The sequence below is a fragment of the Mytilus galloprovincialis genome, chromosome 3 (assembly GCF_965363235.1).
Source record: "Mytilus galloprovincialis chromosome 3, xbMytGall1.hap1.1, whole genome shotgun sequence".
Taxonomy (NCBI): domain Eukaryota; kingdom Metazoa; phylum Mollusca; class Bivalvia; order Mytilida; family Mytilidae; genus Mytilus; species Mytilus galloprovincialis.
The window spans coordinates 33,479,015-33,504,446 of record NC_134840.1 but is presented as its reverse complement, the minus strand read 5'-3'; the positions used below and the strand labels follow the sequence as shown (position 1 = coordinate 33,504,446).

The 25,432-nt window shown below is 31.4% G+C and overlaps 1 protein-coding gene across 1 annotated transcript in view; it reads left to right on the top strand.

The window, feature by feature from the left end:
• The window catches only part of LOC143066245 (uncharacterized), a 32,684-nt gene extending 17,088 nt beyond the window's left edge, over window positions 1–15,596 (top strand). Inside the window, exons 4-7 of the mRNA XM_076239236.1 lie at window positions 514–822; window positions 1,644–1,704; window positions 11,984–12,036; window positions 15,568–15,596. Coding sequence (XP_076095351.1) covers window positions 514–822; window positions 1,644–1,704; window positions 11,984–12,036; window positions 15,568–15,596 — 452 coding nt within the window. The remainder of the gene's footprint in view (window positions 1–513; window positions 823–1,643; window positions 1,705–11,983; window positions 12,037–15,567) is intronic.
• The last annotated feature ends 9,836 nt before the right edge of the window (window positions 15,597–25,432 follow it).

The following is a 25,432-nucleotide window of genomic DNA, read 5'->3' as shown; positions in this document are numbered from 1 at the left end:
AGTTTGGAAGGGGTTGTCTAACCTTGCGCTCATTTTCTTTGTTCATTGTTCAATACTACAGTTTTCCTGGTTAAGAATGTGTCTTTGATGTCAACCATATTTGGAGCATATTCTGGCAATGAATGATTGTAAGAAAAACATGTATTTCCAGGTTGGTTCATCTGACCTTGACCTCATTTGCTTGTAGTAAAGATTCATATGAACACAAATAAATGGTTACCAAAACAAAGGCGAAAAAATGAAGCGTGTACACTCTTGTCTAATATTAAAGCCTTTGTAGGAAAGTGAAACGAGGTTAATTTCATAGCAGCAGGTTTGTTAAATAGATATATTCAAACGAAGATAAAAAAAAAAAATCTGACAACCAGGGTTTTAACCACGACTCTGATAAGATAATGAAAATATTGTCAAGTTATTAAAGCAATTGTAAGTTTGTGATTCAGATTAGTTATTTTGTTATTTGAATATGAATGTTTTATTACTGCTTTTGTAATAGACCTTAAATGATTGAAGGTAATTATCCAAAATTCAATGGTTTGGGGACTGGAAATCCAATAGACTATGGCCCTTGTCCAGATGATAGATTCCAGCCTTGGCCTATAAAATCGTATGAAATAAGTGAATGTGTATCAATAAAGTCAACATGTAGTGGCGAGGGACAAGAAATTTGTGACCCTGGGACTGATCGTAAGGACAGAAAATGCAAGTGTGACTATAAAGCAGGTTATGCAATGAATGGTGGTGTATGTTGTTCTCCGTCTGAATTACCAGATTGCTTTTGCTACAAAAAGATATGTGGCATAAATATGGAACTTGATGAAGGTAATGTTAACGCATTTTACAATTTACTTTATTCTGAAATTAAAACTTAACTGAAAATAAATAAGTATGGTAGATGTAAAGCTTTTTTTTTTTTAATTATTCAAGTATTTAATAAAATAAGATTGATAAATCTTTTGAAAAAAACCATTTATTTTATGTTCATGAAGGTAGTTAGGGTGTCTTCCTCCATCTTAGATTTTGAAATACCAGATATATCGGTTTATATTTTTAATAGAATGTGCAAATTTTGAGAGTAGTAGGTAATTCCTGTGTAAGAATGTTTATTTCAATATAGAAAATAACATGTTTTATCATATTTCTGGTTGTATTTTACAAAAAACCTGAAAACTTTAATCGGATTCAATTTTTTCCAACTTTTCCACATTAGGGAAGGCAACTCAAATGTAAGGGCAGATAAAGGTATTTTTACAATATAATGTGAATTTACCTATTTTATTATGTAGCAAGGAACAGGTCCGGTGACCCCATTTTTTTCTTTTTCTTATCCGAAAGCATACTATTAAAGCTATCTTCTCATATTTTATCTCAAAATTCTATGGTGTAGTTTTCGTTTTATGGCAGAAAATTGGGTTTTCCATGTATAATCTATACAAATTCTGTCAATTTTGAACAACCTGTAGCGTGAAAATAAGCCCCGTGACCTATTCTTTCATTCTTTTTTTTTAAGCATGATATAAACTACATTTTGGCAAATTATTAAAACATTCTATGGATTATAATTTAGACACCCGATCTACCTTAATCCGATACATTTCTATCGTTTTGTTCAATTTTTTGTCAATATTTTTTTCAATTTTCAGGATACAACTGTATAGGAAATTGTAGTATATTAAATGCTGACGGAAGCTGTTTCGCCCATAGGTATGTGTTTGTGACGAGAATTGTTTTGTTTTTGTTTGTTTTTTGGAGGGGGGTTCTCTGGTGTATTTTTAATATAGAAATAACAAAGACCGTTAAAAAGGTAAAATTAATCTGTAGTATAGACTATGTCATGTATGTGTAGTAATTCTATTAAAACGTATCTTAAGAACGCGTACATTGTAGAGCTCCATATATTTGCGCGTACTAATCATTTAACTTACGTTTGCGTGCTCTTTTTGTTACATTCGTATGCATTTATTTTTTCAGGTTAATTCTAATAACTTTAGGTACACAGGTAATCCGAAAAGTAAAAGTAATGACATGCTAAATATTAAGATAAAAAAAGATATTTTTATTCACATTAAAGAACCCATGAAGAGCAAAGTAATTTATTACAATACCTTTTATAATTGACACAATAATGTTGATATAAATCATATATAAATATTAATATAACCATCTCAATTCGAAGATGTTAAACCACAGCCAGATCAGAGCCACACATATATTAGAAAAAAAGGCATAACAATTATATCTATTTTTAACAGGCAATTATTCTCAACGTCTTAAATAAAACAATATCTGTACTATATTGATAGTTTTCTCAGTTCAAAACATTTATTAATGTAAATTGTAATACTTTTCAATACCTCCAGATTTTCTTGAATAAAAAGCAAAATAAATTTGGCACTTGTGCTTAACTTTTCAAAATTTTTACAACCTATTAAAATATTATCATAAAATTCTTTTCCTAAAAAGTTATAAAGAGGACACTGACATATAAAATGTTCTTCGTCTTCCACTTTATCTTAGGTGCATTTTTTACATAATCTTTGTGATTTATCGATATAGGTTTTTGCATATCTATCCGTCTCCACTTTTAGGGGGTGTGCACTTATTCTGATCTGGCACAGTGCTTGTCTATCTTTAAATTCTTTTTAAGTTATAGTTATTGACCAAGCAAGTCGGTATATACGATTTAATTTGCACGGCTTGGGTGACCCTTATTAACCAGCGAACCAGGTAGGAGTCCACGGAACCTAGGTTTCTTGTAGGTTAAAGAAAGGGGGAAATATGACTTTGGTAAGTTTAAAATTAACTTTTATTATATTAAGACTGATTCTAAAATTGCGATTTAATGGTAGATTTTTTTTATCATTTCTGTTAAATTTATTCCCAATCTTTATTTAATTATTGTCTATTAAGACTTTGACAAATTGTGTACTTTCAAATTGGTGTATGGAAAAAATCATAACATAGGCCGATGTTATTGAGTTTGGATTAATTGGTTTTGAATTTCTTTCCCTCAATGATATGCTTAGAGAAAAATGAACCGAGGAAGATGCTATATTATTTAAATTTAAAAAGTTAGATAAACAGAAAATGCATCCAATCTTTTACTCCCCAACCCCACAAATTTCTACTTCTACTTTATTAATTTTTAAAGACACGTCCATCTAAATGAAGTCTGATTGGTCTCCAGCTAATCCCCCCTGTTTTGACACAAACTTAAATATGATCCGGCCAATCCTCATTAAATTCTATCCAGAAATAGTCACTTTGTGGGAATAGATATTCAAAAAGTCGTTATAAACTCCAGTATCGTGTTTTAGCATCAAGTCGTCAATATTGCTTTTAGTCTCACTACACTACAATTTTAAAGAATAACGCCCCTTCCAAAATCCAGGAACCGCCCCTAAAAGTAAAAATAGATTTGAACTGTGCAGTATATCTGATGTAGTTAATGCACACCTTTGCTGTGCATTATCCAGATTATAGCACAGTAAGAACAAAGAGATTTTACCCATGTAATGTGTTAATTGCAGATATTTTTCTGTACCAAAGAAAATGTTTAATTGAAAGAAAAAAAAATAACCTCTACCTGATTCAACAGTATTTTATCTAAATTCCTTCCAATGATTACGAAACTTGTACATAATTTATGCTTAACTATAGTACATAAACGGACAACACTTACATTTAAATTTGGTCATTCTAGTTCTGTCTTTAAATAGTCAATACTAGAAAACCATGTAGTGATATTGTTTGCATGTAACTTTTTATTACAAATATATGCATCATATTATAAACTATCATTTGTGTTCTTTAAACTATGAGTATATTTTAACATTGCCAGTAAAATTGAAAAATATACAAGAAATCTTCCCAATTCAGACATAACAGCAAAATTACTTGCTTTTCTGGTAACCCCAAGAACATACTTCATGAATTTTGTGTGTGACTTTTCAGACATGTCTTTTGAATAAACTTTTTCTAAAATACCATCGTTCTTCTTCTTAAATTCCACTGAAGTGGTTGAAAACATTCGCCATATTTCACTGCCATACATTAAAATAGGTTTAATTGTATGGTCATAAAGGTGCATTAAAGTTTTGACACCAGGATTTGATGATGCTAGACATTGTTGTAATCCAAAACAACCTTTCATAGATTTCTTGTATAGCTCACCTTTACACTGTGTAAATTTACCACTAGATACAAAAGTAATTCCTTGGTACTTATAACATTTTACACGTTCAAGCTATTGCCCATTCAAATAGACTGGGCAATCAACAAGTTTTCCAGGTTTGTTAAAAATTAAAACTTTTGTTTTATTAAGGTTTACACCATGTTGAGCAATGTAATTGTAACTTATCCCTTCTTTCTTGTAAACAACCTTGTGTTTCAGAAAAAATAACAATATCATCTGCATACAATTCAATTCAATTCAATATTTTATTTAACTTAAGGAAGCTGGCTTGTCATGTTTTGGATTTTTGTCAGATTTTTCGGAATCCTCTGGTTTGATCCATTTGAATGCCTTGAAAAAATTTGCCTGGTGACCCCCATTTTTCTTTTTGTAAATCTTTTACATGTATAATGATAAGGCATCTGTAAAAGTCTTATAAAATTTTAATTATTTTTTAATAGTTTTTGAGAACTTGTCAATGATAAAGCTATGAAAAATCAAGAGAGAATATTTTCCCGCCAAAATTTCAATCGCTAATATCTTGAAAACAAGCACGGTGATCTATATATTTGTTTGCTCTTTGGGTTCCTTTATTAATCCCCTATCAATATAAACTAGTGTTTTGAAAAGTTAATTACTTTGAAACCGAGAAGCGAACTCCCTTAAGTGTCATTTCTCAATAATATATATAATACAACATTACATTAAATGTAACATTTAATGTAAAGTTGTATCATATTTATTATTGAGAGATGAGACTTAAGTTATTTGTAAAAATATATAAATATAAAAAGAGAGCCATTCTGGACAGAATTACAAGAGAATATAACATTAAAAATTATATAAAAAATTCATTCATTATAAAACATATTGACATTAACATTATTTACAGTATAAAACATTTTTACGTGTATTTAAAATAAGATTACAGGCTTTGGCACAGCTACGAATCATATTAGTATCTGTAAATAAAATCACTAATTTCTGTTTATCATTAAAAGACATAAAATCTCTATTTTAATGTGTTGCTTTATCAAATGTTTTCTTCTTTCTAAAATCGTCATATAAAGGACACAATAAAATAACATTGGCTTCATCTTCTAGAATATCCATACAATTATCACAGACTCGATCTTTTAAAATTATTTTTTCAAATCTTCCAGTTTCTATTCTTAGTGGTGCTACACCACATCGAAATTTGGCAAAAGAAATCCTTCGCGAAAATGGTATGGAATTTTACAATAAGTTTCCGTTTTAAAACTGTTCTTTAATAGATTATATGTACGAAGTATGTTACCACCTTTACCAGATAAAGCTTTCTCTGATTGTAAATTGCCTTGCCACTGTTCGACATATTTACTTAATATTAAACATTTTAGACATAACAGTATTGACAACTGAAGTACTATTAACATATTCTGTAATGATACAAAAATGTTCTGCATTATACTCAGAAAATGTTTTCCTTACATAAAAATTCCATTTTTTTATACACTTTATGTTTTTTACTCATAATATCTGTCCATATGAATTTTTTCTGTTCAAACGATCAGATCACATTTTGTTCAAACGGCACCATAGTCGAGTTAAGCATTGCCATTGTTTTTGAAAGATAGGTATCTACCCCATATTCCCTGCAACTGCAGCATTTGGAGTATATTTACCCACTCCAAGAAAAATCTGCAAGCTCTATAATGAATTGCATTTATAAAAGAAAAGTTTTTGCAACCCCAAATACCAGCACCATATTCAACAATTGAAAGCACCAAACTCTAATATAATTTTGAAAAGACATTATCAGTAACACCACCTAAGATTTTGCACTTAGCTATAACAAGGCCAAGTGGTCTATTTGCAGAAGCTGCAACAGCTTTAGCAGTTATTTTATAATCTGAAAATTCACTTAAAAAACTAAACCTAAATATGTATAAGTAGATGAATATTCAATGATATCACTCTCACATTTAAATTCAACATGTGACTTATTAACAGAAGGTTCTAAAATGCACAATATTACACTTTTTGGAATTAATGGTCATACAATTATCTCCACACCATATATCTAATGCATTTAACAAAATTTGTAATTCTTTTTCATCGTTTGCTAGTAAAACCACATCATCAGCATAAAGCAAAATACAAACTTTTTCATCATCAATATCAATACCACACTCATACATGATTTTAAGAATGAAACTAGGTCATTTATATATAAATTGAATAACAAAGGTGATAGTGGACATCCTTGTTTAAGACCACTGTTGACATTAAACCATTCTGATAAATGGCCGTTTAATCGTACTGAACATAATACATTTGAATAAATAGACTTTATAGCAGCACAAAATTTTTCAGCCACACCCATTACATTCAACTTGGACCATAGTATATTTCTATTGATGGTATTATATGCCTTTTTAAAATCAACATTGCACAAAAAGTAGATTTACGAAGCTTCTTTCTGACTTCAATTATGTTTGTAAGAGAAGACACTTGGTCTATCGTGCTTCAATTTTGACGGAAACCATTTTGTTCGTCGACTCATATGTTATTGTCATCTATCCATTGCGTTAGCCTTTCGTTTATAATATTACAATAAAGCTTATAAGAAGCACAAGCTAACGCAATTCCTCTGTAAGACAAGGGGTCGCGCGGATCTGTCATGTTTGCTTTAGGTATAGGATTGATTAATAGTTTTGTTCCATAAATCTGGCGTTTTTTGGAACCTAAAGCAAAAATCAAATAAATGGTACAAAAACAAGGTTGAGCAATTATTTTGCAAAACTTCAACTTGTAAATTATCAAATCCAGCAGATTTGCCTTTCTTTGCTTTTTCAATGACACTAGCTGTTTCAACAAACGAAATGGGTTCCGTCAATAAAAAGTCATTAAAAGTATTGTTCGTATATGCATGATTTTGCGTTTCAGAAACCTTGGTTTAAATCTTTTGATTTTAACAAATTAATATATTCCAACTTCCATTAATCTAAAACAACTGTCAGTTTTGAATTAATATTCCCATCTTGGTCTATGACCTCCATGGGAATTACTGACTTCCGGTTTTCCGCTACCCCAATTTTACCATTTTTTTCCAGAACTGCTGTTGTTTTTTTTTTATTCCAACAAAAGGTCCTGCTGCAAACTAAACCAATACTTTCACTTACATTTTTGAACCTCCCTGTCAAAATATTTTCTCTTCTGAACATAAACCGACTTCAATTCAGAATCACGTGAACTACTATTAAATTTATTCCACGTTTTTTCGGCCTTGCACATTTCAACCCATAATTTGTTTGAATCATCATTCCACCAAGGATTTTTAATTCTATGTTTCTTGTGTGTACACTACTACCATCTATACATTCAGTTTTACATGTTAGTTTGTCATTCATTTCACCTTCTACAATTTTACAAAACGATGAAAATATATCATTTACACAACTTTGCTCTTGTTTGATCATATCAAACGTGTCTATAAAAGAATCAATTTCTAAATATATATATTCATAAAATCGGTTGGTATGTTTTTACAATCATATTTATTTAAACTAGACAGTTCTAATTCTTCTTTTTAAGCAATTCTACTGAAATGATATAAAAATTTCATTTAATCAATGAATGATCAGAAATCAACTTTAAATCCACACCCGATAAATCATATCCCGCCAAGGTCACCAGGTCATTGGCTTTTATCACTGCAAAATTGCTAAATAAATGTGAATATTCATATTGTACAATAAAATAGTCTACCACTGAACAGCCTTTTGTTGGTATACATGTATAATCATTGTTAACAAAGTTTTTACCGTTAAGTATACAACAGTTCACTAAATTAATTAGTTCGCTAATTAAAAAATCAATACATGTACTATAAGAATTACATTTAAAATCAACTACATCTCTTGGACATAGCTGCGTTTTACGTTTCCGCAAATTGGCATTACTTTTCCGAAAAAAAGATGACGTTTCCGGAAAAAAAAAGTTTACGTTTCCGCAAATAAATATCTTACTTTTCCCGAAAAAAATTAACTATTCCGGAAAAAATAAATTATTACTTTTCCGCAAATAATTAAGGAATACCTGTTGATAAAGCAAAGCCATAATAAAAAATAAATATTTATTAAGTTAAAGGTCATCATAGCATGCAAGTAAAATTCATCATAAAAATGTATGCAAACGTACATGTATGTTCAGCACTAATCAGATGTATCTTGAATGATAATAGTTCATAAGTCAGTTCTGGCAGAATACTTGTACCCAACACGTCTTACAAAGTCCACAGTAGTATATTGACCGTTTACAAGTTTTGAATTTTGTTCTAGAAGAAAGTCCATCTTTTCCTTTTCGTATTTGCGAACAGGTGCTTTGACAGTAAGAGTTCTCATCTTTATGTAAGATGTTTTTTGCAGTTTTAGTAACACATCGACAAAAACAAAAATGTTAGGATGGCTAGCGTAAAACTGTTCGTTCAGGTGGGCATGAAAAGACTCGGCACCATTTGTCGTTCTCTTTTCCTCGGGATCACGAGGTGATGCCCAAATGGTTGGTGGAAATCTGGAATTGCAATCTATGTAAAATTCCAAGATATAATCGGCAAACTTCATACATTTGTCGTCAGATGGAGCATCGGCTATTAACTCAGCCAAGCATTCTTCGATCATGTCAGTTGACAAGTAAGCCAAGCCAAAGAAATGTGTGAGCCATTTACCAAAATCCGAATCTTTGTCTTTGTAATCGGCACTAAGACCTAGCGACTGAATTTTTCTCCACCAACTTTGTCCACAATGAAATCTGCAACTGATTGTAGCAGCAGGAAATGTTTTCGTAATAGCAGTATGCATTGCACAATCAAAGTCAATATGAACTACCTCGGGCTGGAGAGTTAATTTTCGGGTAGTGCACACATCAATTATTATAAGCAGATCCCACATTTTGATGTAACATTCCTTGGATTTAAGTGGAAGTAACGCAAATACAAGAGGAATGTAGTTACTATTTTTACATCCATGTATCGAATACAGTTGGTAGAAGAATTTCGGACAAGATTTAAATGTGCCATCTATGAAAATATCAGTCATTTCATTGCATAGACATTCCAAGTTGGTGAAACATGAAAAAATAACGATTTCCGAATCCAAATCATTCACTAAAGTGAAACATTCAGTTTTGCTAGTGTTCAAATCCACTTGTCTTAATGTCTCTTGAATTTCTAATCTTCTTTTAGGTAACTTTGGAAACTGCTTTCGCCTTTCTCTGTATAAGGACATAGCAACATTTTTCAAGTCTTGATGATTTAATAGATTTTCTTCCATTTTCTGAAGCTCACCTATAATCACTTGTGACGATCGCTGGGAAATGTCACAAAGAGTTTTGTCGAACACGAACTCGAAGCTGGCGTGTTTCTGCCTTGTGTTCATCTCTCTCGTGGCTGTGGGCATTCTTGGTTTTCACAACAGCAGTCGGGATCAGTTGTTAAAGATGCTGTACAACCTTTTTGTGAATACATCTGCAAAAAGAGAAAACAAATAAGAATATATCAAATCAGATTTATACTGAAATATACAATGACAATAGATTGATATGAGTGTCTTTTAACTGTCTTTCGCCCCTTTTTTAGATACATTTCTGAGTGTGGTTAACCGTTGCCATCTTAAAAAATCTTGTAGTTACCTCTCGATTTTAGTTTTTTGTAATAATGAGTTGTCTTCATGCCATTAGTTTTTCAAACTTAAGGTGATATTTGTGTCTTTAGCCATTTTGGATTGTAATTAACAGAGAACCTAAGGTCTATATTTTCAATTAAGTTAGCAAACTTTAATGCTAGAATGCAGATAATAAATATGAATTTTCATTCCAAGAAATAAATTTATAAAATTTTAACTTTAAAATATTGATTTTTAAGGGGAGGGAACTCTAAAATATTTTCTTTTTTTCAATGAATCTTTCTCATATTATGCTATTTAGCTGACCCGAATAATTCGGTCGCTATATTCGGCTGATCTACGATTACTACATTAACGTTCACAATATATACAACGTTTTTGCAAAGTATGAACAAATTCTATCATTTTTAATTGTATACACCCCTACGACATTAAATCAAATATTTACATCATTTTATTCAGAGAAAAGTTAATATTTGTAGAACTGTACATACCTGTAAACTGTATCCACATTCTTCAAAATATTTGACGATCTATAGGAAAATCCGTCGTAGATTATGCATTTCTTTCCTCTGTTCGTTTCTGTATGTACCAGAACCGTTTTGATGTGTGATCAAATGTTGAGTGTGATTACCTATTTATGTCTACGGATAAGGTGAACACTTTTAAAACAAATAATTTTCATTGGGTTTCTCAATGAAGTTTAACTAATCCCTACCAGAGTCAACTAGTTATATCTAATATATTGTAGATATATTAAAGACAGATCAGAACCTTTTCTTTATTAAAAAGAATAAAATAATAATTTATCTTATATATATTCAAGTATTCAAATATTTATAATGTACAATTTACCAGGTAAATTTCCGGAAAAGTAATGAATACAAATTGCGGAAACGTATACCTTAAATTTGCGGAAATGTAGTATTTGGACTTTGAAAAATTAGCGGAAATGCAATACGCCCGGACATAGATCATCGACAACAACAACATAATCGTTTTCATCTCCACATCTACTATTAAAATCTCCACAAATGAAAAAGGGACCAGAATTTTGATGCTCATACACCTGTGTGTCAAAAAATACATCTTTATCAACCTACCGGGTTGAGTTTTCCGGGAACAAATATGCTACACATACATTAAAAATCTAAAGTCTGAATTTTTATGTTTGAAAGAGACCCACAAAATACCCTCAAAGGATGTGTCTAACATTCCAATATCAAATAATTTGTAATACGATTTTTTAACAAACAGTCCTACCCCACCAGAACAAACATCGACTATTCACAAAGATGGCGTCTCGTATCAATACTAAGACAATCAATTCGGTTGTCATTTAGATCAACAGGGACAGTACATGATGAAAAAGTTTCTGGCATATCATTTCTCAACAATTTAAAAATATTTGGGCTTAATATATCGCCCTGTCTAACTCCTATGAAATATCTAAATATAGGGATTAATTCACTTTTAATTTTTACACATAGTTTATTTTTACTATACTTTGATATTTGAGAAAATATACATATGCTTTCAGAAAATCAGTTTGGTCGACTTCTCCATTATGATATTTTCGAAATTGTTCATACTTCTTATTCTCACTTTACGAACAACAAATGTTGTTTCAAGCTTTTATTTTGATATATATGGTTATATAAAACTTTAAAACAATCGAAACTTCATGTGTGTGCATTTACAAAATGACTTCACTTATTTACTAAAGCGATTAAAATTCAGTAAAACTTAGGAAACAGAATACTATTCGCTTTCAAAAACTCGCAATAAAGTAAAATGTACGTCTTCAGATTTCACTGGATGATTTAATTCTCACCATGATCAAATATAATCTTTATTTGTACTTACCATAAGCAACATAACGGATGTCATTACTGCACAAGGATCTACTTCCAATTCTTGAGCACCTGCGACCACTTTAAGGTTTTGATGTGTTGTTGTTGCTAAACTTGTATATCATTTTGTCGTTTTCCGTTATAACCATGGCTCTGTAAGTTTTGTTTCGACTTATGATTTTTAAATGTCCTCTTGGTGTCTTCCGTTTCCGTTTCTGTTTTAATTTCAATTAAAATGTACTTTCACTTTTCATCTAATAAAACTTTAAGCATTGTTTATATCTTCTTTTTAGTGAGAAAGTTACTTTATCATTCCGACATACATCTATATATGTAAACACGGAAGGTGAGTATGAACATTAACACATCTCTTGTTGACACTACCTATGTACTGGTTAACAATTTATCATTGGTAAATCATAGCAGCCTTAATCTCATTCATTCGTTTTCTTTATGCAATGATTGACTCCATTATCAATGCGTATGTTGATTTTGTACAGTAGACTGCAACGTTGATTTTTCCTTCTGCAAATGATGCGGTTACAGTGTAGCATTCATTAAAAAAGCTGCTAAATGGTTTTTTTCCACCAGGCAAGAAAGTTTGAAAACGTAATTTGTTCGACTCCGGCAGATGTTACACAATATATTTCCTTTAGATCATCCAAGTTAGGACATGCATCAACTAAAAAAAGGAGTAACCATTTCGTTTTAAACGATCGGTCGATGGGATCTTAGTAAATCACTCATAAATTACGGTCAATCCTTAGTAGATTTTAATTTGTCAGGTTCACTACTGAACGCGAAATTTGACGTCAAACGCATGCTCTGTATATCTCCAAATGCAAGGAATCATGCATCATGATTTCGAAAGAGTAAATGCCGGTATTTGGTTTTTTTTTAATAAGGGAAACCTAGCAACGTATTTTTTTTTATAATTCATTCCATGTGTAATATACCCGGCTAATTGTAGTTCTTTTACACCAAGTTCCATTTAAACATGTCAATCTAAATAAATTGTTTTTTTTCTTCAGAATTGGAATATATTCAGGATACCGACTTTCACTTTTATTCTATTTTTATTATGGTGGCCATATTATCTTTCTGCTGCCTTATTTGTGAGTATACGCTTATATCAAGTTAATTTTTTCACAGGATATTCATTTTGGGGAATTAGTTTTTCCCGTTTACGTGAATCGGTAAGGTTTACATACTGTAAGCCATCCAAGAGTTTCATGTCCGAAAGAGCTATTTTTGTTCCCTACAGCTTACCACTGTTTTAACTTTTGAAGGAGTGTTCTACAGCAAATTTACTTTCATCAGGGTAAACAAATATTTCGTACTTGTATGTACCGAAGCTTTTAAAATTAATAGCAATGTTAGCAGTTGTATTAGTTTAATTGTTAAGATAAGACGATAAAAAATTAAAAACAAAAAAAATAAAATTATATTTGCAGTAAATATAACCCCGCCAAATTATGTATGTGCCTTTGCAAGTCATTGATGAAGCCGTACGGTGGCCTATAATTGCGTACATCCACTTCATTTAAAATTTGGGGGATAGTTGTCTCACTGGCAAACAAATATATATTATTTTTTTTACAGTTCGTTTTTTATTGGAAATTGATAACCCTGAACGAGATAATATTAGTTTCAATAAGCTCGAACGGTTCCACTCAGACTTTTGTGAATATAAAGACAACGATTGTGACAAGTCAAAATAAGTTGGCTTTGTTGTGTCATTGAATTGGCCTGGCGCATGAAAATATCTTTTGATTAATGCAAAAAAACGTTCTCCATGAAATTTGCTATTTTAAAAAAAATAATGAACTACAAAAATATTTTATTATCATTCAGTTTTGTGTTTATAATTTGATTTAGCGATGTACGGGAATTGAAAATCAATATTTTTAATGGCGAGTCGGTTAGTGTTGTTTTGCAATCATTTTGTTTACATTGGTTACAGAAAGTAGTTTTTTGTCAACGTTGTCTATCTATGAATAAATAACGTAAAACGCCACTTCTGGAAGCCCTATCGACTAATCAAATAAACATATTCCCTAATAATCAAATCATACAAGAATTATATTATATTAATTTCCTTATTATAACGGTGATACATCTCTAACACAGTGTTCCAAGGTCTGTTATAGTAGTTATATGCCATTCAGTCATACACACGAAATATTGATACTTGATAAATATGTTAGGCATTGTGTATTGTTTTCGATGGAACTTTTGTAGCTCATTCATAGTATTTACCAAATCATATTTGAGATTTTAAATACATTCGGTAGGATATAATTTGGCAGCCAGTGCACCCTCAAAGCCTTAAATTGATTCGAAAGGATTCAAACATTTAATATATTTTAAACGCATGTATTCGTATTGAGTGTTGTGTTTCTGTTGTGTCGTAGTTCTCCTATTATATTTGATGTGTTCACGTCAGTTTTAGTTTGTATCCCGGATTTGTTGGGGTTCTTTTCTCAATCGATTTATGAATTTCGAACAGCGGTTCCTTCATTAATTGAATTATTTATGTACAATAGTGTTTTCACCTGTATTATTCAGGTTTTTCTATTCGTTTAAAAACAATTGTTATGAAAAAAGCAGAAATGTTTCAAAAACGATTACGTTTATTTTTTTAAATTAGGTGTTTGGTATATCATAAGACGACAGTCACACATGTACACAGGACGAAAATACGTATGTTTATTTGTCCTTGGCTCAGTGCTTTTAGGCAGTTATGGTAAGCTTGTATTTTTTTCTAGTCTTATAGGTCTTTTCATATAATATACACTGACGGATCTAGACATTTTCATAAGTGGGGCCCTCTCACTGCCTAAGAGGGGGCCCGCTCCAGTCACGCTTCAGTGATTCCCTATATAAGCAACACATTTTTTTCCCAAAAAGGGGGGAGGCCCCCTCCCTAAATCCGCCTCTGATATATCCTAATCTTTATTTCTCATCACCAAATACATATGTAGGGACAGAAGCAAGTAATATAAAACATCAAATACATTAAAATAAGTATACAATATATACAATTTAGAACTAGTTTTCACAAAAAAATTAGGATCATACATTTGATTAATTGTACATTACAAAGAGTTACAAAAACATCATTTTCTTCGTTACACTCTTAATCATATTTTTTTATTGTACTACATAGCAAATTTACCTGACGATATCGGAATATAGGTATTAAGTCGGATCTTAACATGTACTTGTGATTTGTTTAAACCGGTTTTGATTACGATAAACAAACAAATGTCGAAATTTTCAGGACTTAATTGAATCTGTATTTGGGTAAGATGATGCAAGCATACGATTTTTGTTGCGTCAAGAAGTACACTTTGAGAAGCAAATAATCTTGAACTACTTTATTAAAATATTGTGTAAAAACGTCAATTATGTGCTATGAAGGTCAAGTGGCTCGAACATTTTTCTGAGGAAGATTTAAAGAATTTCAATGAAATACTTTATACAGTGGGTTAGCTTTCATTAGTCTTCACTATCCTATAGATTAACAACTTTTGATTATATTTATAATATAGAATCTTCATTGAAGGTGGAGCACGACTGCACAGTTAATTAATTATATTGATGTGCCATTTGTATGCAAGAGTGACATTCCTTTGTACTATGTGGCGATTCGAAAAAAGTTATGCGAGTATGGTCTCCCTTCAACAGGTTCATTATTTTATAATTAATTATAGGTTTCTGATATAATTTTGAATAATTACAAAATGTATCAATTCAATATATTTCAGATTTTGTTACTGGTGTTTCAAAAACATTGACGTACGAATATTATTTCATAAATTTGAAACGTTTGAAATGATTACATACCAATATAAAGAATCTTTTATAATTTTAGAAAAAGACTACCCTGAAATTTGTGTTTAATTAAAGTCAACTGTGTAAAGATGTTAATATCAGTGAAAATACACCTACTTCATGTAATTGTAGTACCTCCGAATATATTTATGGACCCATTTCCCATGTTATAACAGGAGATCTTAACATCGTTCAAGACCGAGAGTTAAAATCATTCCTCAGTAAAGGACCTAAATATCGTCCCCCGTCAATTATTAATTGGAATGAGTGTCGTAATATCATCCACGACTCACTCCATACTTACTGTATGAAATGGATAAAACGGGAAAAAGCTGACAAAAAATCTTTGGACTCTTTTTTTAATTCAGTAATGAAGATAGTTGAAGTTGATATACGTATTCAACATTTTAAAGAACATTTTACTATTAACAATAACCACAAAAAACCTATTTCTCGTACCAAACATAAACTAAAAGAACTAGCCAAGAAATTTGTTTTTGTCCCGGCCGATAAAGCTGCTAATAATATTATTATTGTTTGACGTAATTTTACATTGAGGTTCTGAAAAAGAAATCACCAATTCACCAACATTCCAACTGACTCCATTTTCAGAAAACGACATCTGTAACAAACATAAACTTTTAGCAACCGCTTTACAAGCAGAGCCAAACACAATGAAAGTCCCAACTATGTACTGGCTTCCTAAGCTACACAAAACACCTTACAAATATAGATTTATTTCGTCTTCAAGCCATTGTTCCACTTCTAAATTGTCTATTCTTCTTACCAGTACACTTGGTACAATTAAAAACCTGATAATAAATTGTTCAAATAAGGCTTTCGAAAATAGTGGAATTAATTACTTTTGGAGTGTCAAGAACTCGTTGGAAGTACTTGATAAATTGCATGCTTATATTGGTGATTTTGAATCTGTTCAAAGTTTTGATTTTTCTACCCTGTATACCACATTGCCTCACATTCTCATTAAGAAAAAATTCACACACCTAATTAAATGGGCATTTACAAAGTCAGAATGTGAATATATATGTTCAAACTCTTTTAGGTCATTTTTTAGTAGCAATAAACAAAAAAACTATGTCAATTGGACATGCTTTGATACTATATATGCCCTTGAATTTTTACTAGATAACATTTTTGTTCGCTTTGGGGATTCCGTATATCGTCAGATTATCGGAATTCCAATGGGGACTAACTGTGCACCACTTATTGCGAACCTGTTTTTGTATTGCTATGAGTTACAATTTATGACAAAGATAAGCAAAGACCCATCGAAACAACATCTGATAAACAAATTTAATAATACTTTTAGATATTTGGATGATATGTTGGCTCTCAATAATGACGACTTCAGTATGTATATTAAAGAAATTTGTCCTGTTGAACTTACTTTAAATAAAGCTAATACTAACAATGACCACTGCCCTTTCCTCGATCTTGATATCTATATCACTAACGGAAAGCTGAATACTAAAATTTATGATAAAAGAGATGATTTTTCATTTCCTATCGTTTATTATCCATTTTTAGATGGTGACGTTCCCTTGTCACCATCTTACGGTGTTTATATATCTCAACTTGTACGATTCGCTCGTGTATGTAACAATGTTTTAGATTTTAACGAGAGAAATTTATGTATTACTGAAAAATTATTACACCAGGGTTTTCGATATCACAAACTAGTCAAACCATTTACTAAATTTTATCATCGGTATAAGGACATCATTCGTAAATATAGCTCAACATGCAGACTTCTTATACGTTCAGGTATTTCACATCCAATTTTTATGGAAATATTCTTTATAAAGCACAAAGGTGTCAGTATTCACCTCAAAACTAACAAAACCTTTGAATAGACTTATTAAGAAGGGATATAGTTACGATACTGTTGTCAGGTCATTAAAGATTGCATATTTTGGCGTTAATATTGATTCACTTATAGGGTCTTTGCATCGGAACTAAACACATTTATTCAAAAACCAGTTGTTGGCATGACACGGGTTATGTTCTTCTCATATATGTTATGATGGTATGATACTAAACCCCTAACGGGAAGGATTGTGCCTGATGTTCATATGATGAAATCATAATCTTTCAGTCAGTTTAATTGAAGTCTGGAGCTGGCATGTCTGTTGATATTTATGTATTATTGTCATTTTGTTTATTTTTTTGGTTACATCTTCTGACATCAGACTCGGACTTCTCTTGAACTGAATTTTAATGTGCGTATTGTTATGCGTTTACTTTTCTACATTGGCTAGAGGTATATGGGGAGGGTTGAGATCTCACAAACATGTTTAACCCCGCCGCATTTTTGCGCCTGTCCCAAGTCAGGAGCCTCTGGCCTTTGTTAGTCTTGTATTATTTTAATTTTAGTTTCTTGTGTACAATTTGGAAATTAGTATGGCGTTCATTATCACTGAACTAGTATATATTTGTTTAGGGGCCAGTTGAAGGACGCCTCCGGGTGCGGGAATTTCTCGCTACATTGAAGACCTGTTGGTGACCTTCTGCTGTTGTTTTTTTTCTATGGTCGGGTTGTTGTCTCTTTGGCACATTCCCCATTTCCATTCTCAATTTTATAAATGGAAGTCGAATTATTTATCTCCCCTTCATGATATATTGATTAGGAAATTAACCAGAGTTAACTAATAATAATTACAGGGAGGGACTAGCAAGCAATTTTTAATTGTAGCTTATTCAACGTTAAAACAATTTTTCACTATAAACGAATGTTACTTTATACAAATATAAGGACTTTATTAGCCAAATCTACAAATTTTATTAGATATTATGAATTTTTATTACAAAAGATTAATATGCCATATAATTCCATGTACAAATAGTCTATCGATTTACTTGAAATCTGAAGATAATATCTTGACGTAGGTGGTGGTATGAATAAACGTGGGAGTTACTGATTAATACAAATATCAGAACGAATAAAAGTGTAATTCGAAAAAAACACACTTCTTTTTGTAATTTTATTGAATTGTAAAAGCGTTGATCATGTGGATATTTTTAATATCGAAGTGTCCATTGTTCCTGCTAGTGACAAGAATAGGTAAACATTAACCTATTGTTTGCTGGTCATCCGTTTACACATACGAGTATGTATAATATAGGCACCAGTGTCCCGAATGAGATGTCGGATTGGAAACGCGCGTATGTAATAGACGTTTTAAAAATAGATCGTGTTTATATTTAAAGATGTCCTAAGGAAAATTAGAGAGAATTTACAACTTTCTATAGAACAGACTCAAGATAAATAAGTGGAATAAAACCTGCAATCAAAACGAAATTGCTCCATTACCTTTATCGGAATCATCAGAGGCAAAATCCAAAAAAAAAATCACAGGAAAGCGACTTAAGCAAATATATTTGGCTGCATGAATTGCTAGTTCCATTGAAATTCAGATATATGAACAGTAGTCGAAAGTTCTAGGATTTTTAATGCAAGGTGAATATGATATCATGTTTATAAAAAATTATAGAACCGAAAACTTAATAAACTATATAATATTTTTTCAATCAGATCATAAACTATTTCCATCGGTCAACTCGTTTATATGCCTGTACCAAGTCAGGAAAATGACAGTTGTTGTCCATTCGATTGATGTGTTTTGTCATTTGATTTTGCCATTTGATTAGGAACTTTCCGATTGAATTTTCCTCGGAGTTCAGTATTTTTGTGATTTTTATTTTTATATATTCAATACATTTTTTTATTTCAAGTTGTTGTTCAAATTTCTAGCCGATGGAAATATATGTTGTTAAAAACTAAAGTGATGAAATATAATTAATAGGTCGACTACAAATCTGTACAGTCGAGTACCAACTTTTAAGCAAGGACCGAAGCTCATAAATTCGGCAATCAATTAAACGTAGGACTTCGGGAATGTCCGGAGAGCCGACAAGCTTGCTTCGGAATATGGTCGAGTAGAGATATCGGCCATTTCAGACTTTTAATGATTCAGATTGTAGTGATATTTACAGAAGTGCAACCTTTAAAGGGTAAAACAAAGAGAGAACATATATAGTGACACAGCGTAAATTCACAGTTTAAAACTCTGAAAGCGAAATAAATTCAAATTGTACTAATTTGTGTAATTCAAATGTTTAGAAGTATTAAAATTACTCTTTGAACCTCATAGATCTTTGATGAATATTGTTGTTTGGGTGTTTTTTCTCCTGTCCATAACCCTATTGTAAGCCGTAACACCTGAAAGAGCGTTTTTTTTTGTGACTCCGGCATAAAAGAATACGAGCTAGGAATACAAAAATACCCTAATAAAACAGAGAGAAAAAATCTAACCCCTAGGTCATTCAACAGTCAATTTCACTTGTAAATGCTTTGATTTTAATATTCTAAAGGTTGGTTTTTTTTTTTAAGAAAACAATAACTGCGCTTGGAAGTTATGCTAAAACATATGTTAGCAGTAAGTTATATAAACTTTAAGTGAATTTATATATCAGACTGTTAACATTAACATCATACACACTACTTTTACGAACATGTTCATATATTAGCTAAGTTATGTCAGATGTATGATTAGAGATGATATTGTTGTGTTAACTAACTGATTATTTGAAAATTTAGAAAATTGTGAACTTTTATTGACAAATAGGCATGCTGTAAGATATGGACTGGAGACAACGGCAGTATTAGATACTTTATATATAGTCTTGAGTGTTGAAATTAGGCGAGTGTAATATTTGAAAAAGACGTCTAGTTAAGGACTTTAATGCACCCACCTAACACACGGCTAATTTCTTTTTTAAATGAAAGAATAATGATTTAACTTTGATTTTTGCCTGGTCGTCACAAAATCGTACGGTGCAGTTTTTGTAAAATTGACGTTTATTTCAGAAATTAGTTGAAAATTATAAAATTACGACATGTTTTTCAAGCAAAGGAAATTAGTTGTATCTCTTCTTTTAGACAGAATAATTGAGTGAATTAGATTCTTAAAATAATGAAAAACAATATTTTCAACTGTAAGTCCGCATGCTTTTGCATTCCTTCTAAATATTTGACATTTTGTACGAAAATTTTCATAATCCTGACCTTTTCGGATCTACAATTATTTTTTTATTAAATGCTTTTGCACTCTATCCGTTTTAGAACACACCAAATTACTCATCAGTTATCGTTTTTCAATTCAAGATCAAGACTTTATCTCAACATTTCTTAAAATCACGAATTTCTGTAATTTTATGTTGTTGGGTAAAATCACTATAGTTTCCGGAATCTCATTTCTATTTCGCTATCGTTTTTTACTGAATATATTAGTCGATTTCCGTGTACTTATTAGTGATATTAGAGTACGATAAATCATATTTAAGCGGTTCTATTTCTATCTTTAACTTCAGTGTAGCTTAAACAGATATAAAATCGTCCGAAATTAAGCTCAAATCAAAGTAAAACATAGTTTTTGAGTTCTGTAGAATTCAACCCTTTCTAAATAAGGAATCGTATCGGAAAATTGTAGAAAATCTTCCGAGTCGCGTCAATTTTTCACAGTCCAGTTCACAATGAAACCATTCCTATGCTAAAAAGCAAAAACTATCCATTGATTGACACAGATATGCATAGTATGTCATGTTTTTACTACATAGAAACTATGTAGTTAAACACTTAAATGAAGATACGGTTGTATTGACGCAGTGGGAAAACGAAAAGATGAAGTTTACAGAAGACTGGTCGATGAATATGAAAAAAATTAAAACATCCCATTTGAAAATACAAAATATCATAAGAGTTGCTATAAATATTTCAAAAGTAAGCACAATCTATCATCTTCTGTTTTGTCTGTACAAATATTTTGTACTACATGTACCAATTCTACCGACCAGTCTCTTCTCATATATCAACGAGGGCAGTAGATCTACAACTCATTCTGATTTGTCTGTTTGTATATTTTGCAAATGTATAAAGCCTATAAGCAAGTTACACAACTTCAATAGGTATCCTCTGAGGAGCAAACTCAAGCTGTATTGAGTGTTACTACATATACAATGTATCTTCTACAATGATCTGATTTACAAAATAACTCATGATAATTTTACTATGAAATCTTTATAGTTTACTATCGAGCTTGCATCGCTAAATATTTGCTATTCAAAATTTGAAATCAGAAAGTAAAGAGCTATTTAATTCTGAACATAAAACATCTTTTACTAACATTTTGACGATTAAAGATGACGTACCTGTACACAAGGAAGTATTCTGCTTAACAACTTTAATTATTTGATCAGTTAACCGGGCTTAATTTCTGCCCAAGGATCGCCGCCGAGAAAACTACACAACATATTATCAGCTTCAACAAAAACTAAAAATATATGGTCAATTTATAGTTACATGTAGTACAGCATCAACAAGGCCAAGGTACATCCATTATTGTATATAGTAGCTCTATAATTTTGTCTTATGCCGTAATGACGGAAAATTACTCGTTTAAAATGACTGTGATATAAAGTCTGTAAAATTTAAAGATCTGAGCAATGACTGCGAAACTGGTTGCAAGCACTTTATGCAGCTACTAGTATTTTACGGAAGCAGATAAAGGGTAAAGTTGTAATCGAATCAGATGAATATCCATTATCTAAAAACATTTCACTGGATTATTCAATTGAAATTATGCCACCTGCTTTAAAAACATTTCTGTATTGTCTTTTGGATGATGGCGCATCTGCGGCAGTTATTAAAGCGTACGATATTCCTATTGACAAAGTTCTTAGATGTATGGCTTAAGTAGAATGTATAATTATCTATAGATTTGTATGCCAATCTACGATAGTAGAGGGGCATTATGTTTTCTGGTCTGTGCCTCATTCTGTTCGTTCGTTCGTCCGTCCGTCCGTCCGTCCGTTAAAGTTTTTGGTCAAGGTAGTTTTTGATGAAGTTGAAGTACAATCAACTTGAAACTTAGTACACATGTTCCTTATGATATGATCTTTCTAATTTTAATGCCAAATTAAAGGTTTGACCCCAATTTCACGGTCCATTGAACAAAGAAAATGATAGTGTAAAGTCAGGTTAAAGTTTTGGTTAAAATTTTTGGTCAAGGTAGTTTTTTTATGAAGTTGAAGTTACATCCGCTTGAAACTTAGTACTCATGTTCCCTATGATATGTTCTTTCTAATTTCAGTTTGAAATTAAAGTTTTGACCCCAATTTCACGGTCCACTGAACATGGAAAATGATAGTGCGCGTGGGGCAACCATGTACTATGGACACATTCTTGTTTTTTTACTCTTTTTCATTTAGGTTTATTATTACAAATGCACCGTATTTATGGACACACCTTTGGTTAACTATTAACAAGTTTGACTACTCGGGATATTAGAAAAATTGAAAATGGGTCATACATTCTACATGGCATTATTTTTCTTCTTGTGGTCAAAATTTTATCCAAGACAATGTCGACCTAACTACAGAAACAACAAAAGTTCTTCGTATGACTTTGGTTGGGTAAAAGGCAACATAGGTCCGGTATGATGTCATCCAACTTTCTACAAGATTTGATCTGTTCACGCATTGGTATAGGTATAGGGGGAGGGTTGAGATTTCCAAAAACATGTTTAACCCCGTCGCAATTTTGCGCCTGTCCCTATCATTTTAACATAAGAAAGCCAAATAAAAGGTTCAATATTAAGATAACATTGTCTTCCGTTTGAAGCGGTAAAACACGATATAAAAAAAGACAAGTAATACTTAGTGCCAAAGTAGCCGAACGTCATCACTAGCGTAATTTAAAAAAAGGACAAACTACTTTGCCATGTGTTGTTTGATTAATTAGATATCTCAAGATACACGGTTTGACGTACAATGAGTGATCATATTTTCCTTGTGATGTGTTATATTAAAATTGTCACAATTTTGTTGATAAAAAATATACTAATAGCACTATACTCATTTTACTTATGTTAGTTACAATGTAGTACTCTTATCATATCTGATTTTTTTATGTAAATGAAATTGCGGTATGATCCTGCAGACTCAACATTTAAAAAATGTGCCCTATGGTTGTCTGATCTTGAAGCGGTTGGTAGGCTTTCAAACTAACAGGAGACCATACGCTTCCTCAATTTTAATGTACAGCTCCTCATGGAACTTTTCTAAACAATTAAAAATACGTCATATGTTATATTTCCCCCTTGCTTCAAATATTTCGTTTCGAATTATTTATATCAAATTTGCATATATATGTTTGTAAATACGTGCAATCAAATGATATGGAGGTATTATAAGATTTAGATAATGCAAGGGCGACTGCAATACATTTGTGTGACTTAATGGTTAATTTTAAAAGTCTCCGAGAAGAAACGTTACGTAACATGCGTTACCGTTAAAATCAACCAAAATTAATTAATACTATGATAGAAATATATTTTTCCAACAGTAATATAGCATTTCTGTATAATTGTTTCGTTTTTGCATTTGTTCTGACTCGATTTTTCTACTAGAAGTATCCGTGAATTGAAATTGCACCCATGACCTTTGACCTCGATTTAAAAAAAAATGCACCATAATTCCTTTTGACGACCGGGATATTTAGAAAGTACACATTCTTAGCTTTCCAATGATATATAATTTAGCCGTGTGTTAGGTAGGTGCATTAAAAATGTAAATTTGGCTCTCATATCACTCGCCTAAATGATCAACTACTAAATTTTACCTTTATAATAATCTAAAATGCTTTCAATTTGTAATCAGAATAGTTTAAAACAGGTTCTAGACGTATCATGTCAGAAAACATGTAGATAGGAATGGTGACTAAAATCAATTATGTTTTAATGCACGTTGTTTAACCAAACATAAAGTATTTATGTGCTAAAATGCTCCATCTATTTTGAAAATATGTGTAAATAATTGAGCACATCCAATTTTTTACACTTCAATATTAGCCTTTACTTTCTAACTACAATAGAACACAAATTGGGATACTGGATGGCGCAGTGACCACCTTACATTTTATTTCTAATACAACATGTATCTGATCTTGTTTAGTTCATCAAACTAAAATAATAAGTCCATCAAAAACACAAGATGTCAGAATCTTGGACAATAAGTTCTGCAACAAAATAATCTACAAAATAATTACAACACATTTATTTAAATACTGTTCTATATAAAACTTGAATACAAATATTTTGTATACAAAAAAAAAACTTCTACCTATATATATATGACGTGCGCGTATGTGGTCACTACCCAGTCCTCGATAACTAAAAACCAGTGCAATTTTCTTTTATACTGACCGCCAAACCGGTTAACGGCAATAGTATATAACTTATACAAAATCCACTTTATAAAATTAATACGCAATTTTTCAAATACCTCCCGCATACCGTACATAAATTCATTTATGTTTTAATGCACGTTGTTTAACCAAATTTTAAGTATTTATGTGCTAAAATGCTTCATCTATTTTTAACATTTGTGTAAAAAATAGAGCACGTCCAATTATTTACACTTCAACATTAGCCTTTACTTTCTAAATACAATAGAACAAACACAAGTTTGGATACTAAATGGCGCAGTGACCATCTCGACGCACAAAGAAAGTAGACAGAAATATACATGTAACTAAATTCCAAGATTCTTAGAAACTGATAAACGCTTTTGTAAATTTCCTGGTCCATATAAAAAAAGAAGATGTGTTACGATTGCCGATGAGACAACTATCCACAAAAGACCTGAATGACACAGACATTAACAACTATAGGTCACCGTACGGCCTTCAACAATGAGCAAAGCCCATACCGCATAGTCAGCTATAATAGGCCCCGATAAAACAATCATAAAACAATTCAAACGAGAAAACTAACGGCCTTATTTAAGTAAAAAAAATTAACGAAAAACTAATATTTAACATAAAAACA